Here is a 4,179-nt window from a genome sequence, read left to right on the forward strand (position 1 = left end):
ATTAACTTTATTTTAAATATATTAAATTATAATATAAATCTTCTAATTATATTTAATCATTTCTAGTAGATATTAGTAACTAGTAATTTTATATTAGTAAAATATAAGTCTACCAGTATCTGCCAGAAAGAACTAGATATAATTAATAATTTTAAAATAAATTTATAATATAAAAATAGAAATAGAATAAATAATACTTAATATATATATAATAATTTATAACCAAAACTCCCCAGGTTAGATTTTTTTAATCTTAACTAATAATTATCAGATCTTTTAATAAAATTTAATTAAAATTTTATATAATATAAGACCTTACCAGGTTTACCACCTGGTAAGACAGTGTATTTTTACAGTTTAGTTTTTCTGATAATCAGTACTAGTAATAACCAGGTCCCATACTGGTAAGAACCAAAAATACGTATGACCTGGCGACCTGGGGACCTAACAACCCAGAAATTCGGCCCCTCCTCCAAACATCCAAATTTGTTTCGTTTCTTTGCACGTTTTCAGCTCCAATCATTCAATCAACCTCTACATCGCACTGCATTTCAGAGATCTGGGTTGCTTTCAAGCCTACAGCGGGGTGCAAAAATCTCTAGAGAACGATCCCCAAACTCTCGTAGAAACAACAGATTTAATTTCTATCGTGGGAGGGGTATCTGCAGAATCAGTGTTCATTCAGTGTGGGAAACCAAGAGGGAAATCCACCAACAATAAAGATGGCTGCCCCGAATGTTCCAGCCCTGGCAAACATTCCCTCGGCTGATCAGGAATCGTATGAAGAGCAGAATGTCCATGAAGTGTACCAACAAATTGCCAGTCATTTTTCCTCCACTCGTTATAAGGTACTACCGCTTCTTTTCCTGCCGAACTCAACCCCTCCTCGATATTCCAATTGCAATCTCGGGATTCTGTGTTAACCCTTCGACAGCCTTGGCCCATTGTGGAACAGTTTCTCAGAGGTTTAGAGCCCGGTTCCGTTGGTTTGGATGTGGGATGTGGCAATGGCAAGTATCTGGCCGTGAACCGCGAGGTCTTTATTGTTGCTTCGGATAGGTATGTTTCTTTCCCTTGCAGAATATCTCGTCTTGTCTTGGAATATTGGATTTCAATTTCAGTTTTGTTTCTTTCTATCTACCGTACTTCGTATATGGGTATTCTCATGTCATTCCTGTCCCAAAAAGAGCCTGTTGTACGCAGGCATTTACCTCCCATTGTATTCAAAAGCTGATCATTCCATGTCAGATCCGCGAATTTGGCCCAAATTGCACAAAAGCATCAGCCACATTCAACCATCATAGCCGATATTCTCCACCTCCCACATCCCGATTCCTTCTTCGACTTCGCCATCTCGATTGCTGTCGTCCACCACCTGTCCACTCCTGAACGAAGGGTCCAAGCTATTCGCGAGATCCTGCGTACGCTGAAACCTGCTACCGAAGATTCTCCGGGTGGGAGAGCGCTGATCTATGCTTGGGCCCTGGAACAGAAAAGCAGCCGTAGAGGTTGGGACAAAGGTGATCCGCAAGATATAATGGTTCCCTGGGTCATGAAGGGAACCCCTTCTGCGGACGCTCCTTCCAACGAGCCCAAGGTGTTCCATCGGTATTACCACCTTTACAAGGAGTCGGAACTCGAGCAGGATATCAACAAGGCGGGAGGCCATGTCCTGGAATCAGGATATGAGAAAGACAATTGGTGGGCGATCGCAACACGGACAAACCCAGGATCACCATGAGATACATGAATGCAGTGGGATCATCGAGATCCAGCCTCGAAGCCCGTCTCCCACATCTGCATAGCACTCACGACAGAAATGACGATACGAGCATTGGACTCGTCAAATTGAGGCCTCCTCTCGAAGGTGCCTTTTCATGTGTAGCAAGATCAAAGCCAGATGAGGATAATGAAAAAAGCGCACACACGCACTCGGAAGAGCTCTTATATGACAAGCCCTCCCATGAGTGAAGAAGATATTCCTCCAACCAGCGCTATGCAATTCGTAATAACGCAAAACACACAGGCATAGACATCGTTTTCTTCATACCCTCTACGGGAGGGTTCGAGGGGGCAGACCGAGGTTGGGTCCCAAATGACCACTGTGACCACCCAGGTCCAAGGGTCGCCCCAATCTATAGGGTTCGCGAGGAGCCGGAAAAGTTGGGTGCGGTGCAAATGCAGGAACTCCAGCGGTAAGTTCTTCCACCGAAGGAAGTTGCGGCGGAGGAGGGATTGGACGAGATGTCGACCCTTTTCTCGGTCGAGCTAGAGACGTGCTGGCTCTGCGAGTTCGGGGCGCTGGTGGATCTATGGCGGTACTTGATAATGAGAATGGGACTACTCCCGCTCGACGCGCCATTTCCTGTTCTCCCAGTTGCCAGTGCATGGCTTCTGCAGCCCTCCACGGAATGGCCATCTCCTCTGCTACCTTTGACCACATCTCTGCCTTGAATCTGCAATGACAATCAACAACCGTTTGATTAATCTCGAGGCACCGCCTCGCTGTCGCATAGAACATACCTTTCATATAACCTCGCAAGTTTGTTCTTCTTGTCCTCATCCCACTCACTTCTGCGTTCCAAATAATTCTGATAGTGTAGACGGCAACTGATGGCACTTCGGCCAGGAAGCCGTTTGCTAATATCCTCCCATTTCATGCCACTCCCTCGTAGCTCAATGATCAGGGCATCTTCCTCCGGGGACCACTTGGATTGCTTTTTAGCCGGCGACTCTGCTGTGTGGGCAGGTTGAAGGCGCTTGGCAGGCACCGTAGCCGGGATCTTGGACGTAAGCTGGGGCACTGGAGGGACCGAGGACAACGACGCTGGGGCAGCCACTGGCAACGTCGGTGCCACCGAGGGTGGTGGGATTGCGCTGGGTGGGTAGCTAGGCGCTGTAGTCACCGAGGCGGCTTCCTCTTCATCCTGAGGCTTCAGCAGCAGTGAGATATCCACTTTGGCGGGAGGAGGCAGGATAGCGTGATTTTGTAACGCAATCATATGCGCGGTTCGCAGCGGAAAATTCCTTTCTCAAGTGAAGATATGTATAGCAAAGAGCACCATATGCCAAGATGTATAGAAAATGATAGCTCAGAAGCCCAACCAGACTAGATGCAGGGGTGAAACGAACTGGGGGAGGGGAAGAAGTTGTAGGATAACGAGAAGATGAAAGAGATCAAGAATATATCAACCGAAAATAGGAAAGAGAGATAGCCTGGGTTACCAAAGACGTCCCAACCAGTGAGATGAATTAGTACCCTTGTTGGATCTTCTTCTGTTTTCCGGGAAAAAAACCTCCACTAGTTAGTGGCGAGTGTATTGGTGGCACTGCGGCAGTGTCGATAGGGTAAAATAAGAGAGGCCGCCAGTTAAACTCCGAGACTGTTAGAGTGGGTGTGCGAGGAGGAAATGGATGGAAAGCAAAGCGATAATGCAGACAAGAGTATTCGTCTGGCGACTGTCATATATAATGACGGGGCCTTCAGGTCGGAGAGAAAGTTGATATGTCCGATAGGTTTCGAGGCGATGGCGTCAAGCTGGAATCGAGCGAGATATAGTAGGGATCAAAATATAGTAGTGTCTGAACAGTGAAGAATACTTCTGGGGCTGAAGAATGTACTAGAGGTAGCAGTGGGCACCAGTTAAGTATAAGCAAGAGTCGAACAGAGTGGGATAGTCAACGAGGGTAAATGGAAGAAGAAGAAGAGGTAAAGAAGTAGAAGACGGGAAGGAAAAGAGAGTCAGGGAAAGGGAGAAAGGGCCAGACAAGACAGATGAAACGTCTGGAGATGCATAAGAAGAGAGATCATCGGGGACCGTTGACAGCTGGTTGGCGCAGCAAATAAGAAGCTCAGCAGTAATATTGCTGCTATGGGGAGGGAAAAGGAAGCTAACGAAGAGGCGAGGCCAGGGCCAGTGGGTTCGAGAAACCGTTTAATAAATAAACATTATTACTAGAGATCATTAGTTAGCGGTCGTTATTATTTTTTGATTATTTTTATTTTATTTTATTTTATTTTATTTTATTCTTTTTTATTTTTCTAATTTTTTTTTTTCTTTATCCTTCCCTCTCCCCTTCTTCCTATCCTATTCCGTTTTCCTGTTCTGTCTCAATCTCATTTGCCCCTCGAGGGAAAGCCGTTAATCCTCCCCTCCTCCTCCTCCTCCTCCTCCTCCT

The 4,179-nt window shown here is 45.8% G+C and overlaps 2 protein-coding genes across 2 annotated transcripts; one reads left to right on the forward strand and one right to left on the reverse strand.

Annotated features, from left to right (window-relative positions):
- The first annotated feature begins 501 nt into the window (after positions 1 to 501).
- On the forward strand, positions 502 to 2,214 carry BO79DRAFT_291648 (tRNA (carboxymethyluridine(34)-5-O)-methyltransferase). Its single transcript, XM_025689027.1, has 3 exons — positions 502 to 848; positions 935 to 1,059; positions 1,249 to 2,214. The coding sequence occupies exons 1-3, from the start codon at positions 723 to 725 to the stop codon at positions 1,739 to 1,741; spliced, it is 744 nt and encodes a 247-aa protein (XP_025533644.1). The 5' UTR covers positions 502 to 722; the 3' UTR covers positions 1,742 to 2,214.
- Positions 1,862 to 3,206, reverse strand: BO79DRAFT_81269 (MYB DNA-binding domain protein). Its single transcript, XM_025689786.1, has 2 exons — positions 2,524 to 3,206; positions 1,862 to 2,456 (listed from the first exon to the last, which is right to left on the reverse strand). Exons 1-2 carry the CDS (start codon positions 3,000 to 3,002, stop codon positions 2,054 to 2,056), a joined length of 882 nt encoding a protein of 293 aa, XP_025533645.1. The 5' UTR covers positions 3,003 to 3,206; the 3' UTR covers positions 1,862 to 2,053.
- Between the last annotated feature and the right edge of the window lie 973 nt (positions 3,207 to 4,179).

This window comes from Aspergillus costaricaensis, assembly GCF_003184835.1.
Source record: "Aspergillus costaricaensis CBS 115574 unplaced genomic scaffold BO79scaffold_86, whole genome shotgun sequence".
Lineage (NCBI taxonomy): Eukaryota > Fungi > Ascomycota > Eurotiomycetes > Eurotiales > Aspergillaceae > Aspergillus > Aspergillus costaricensis.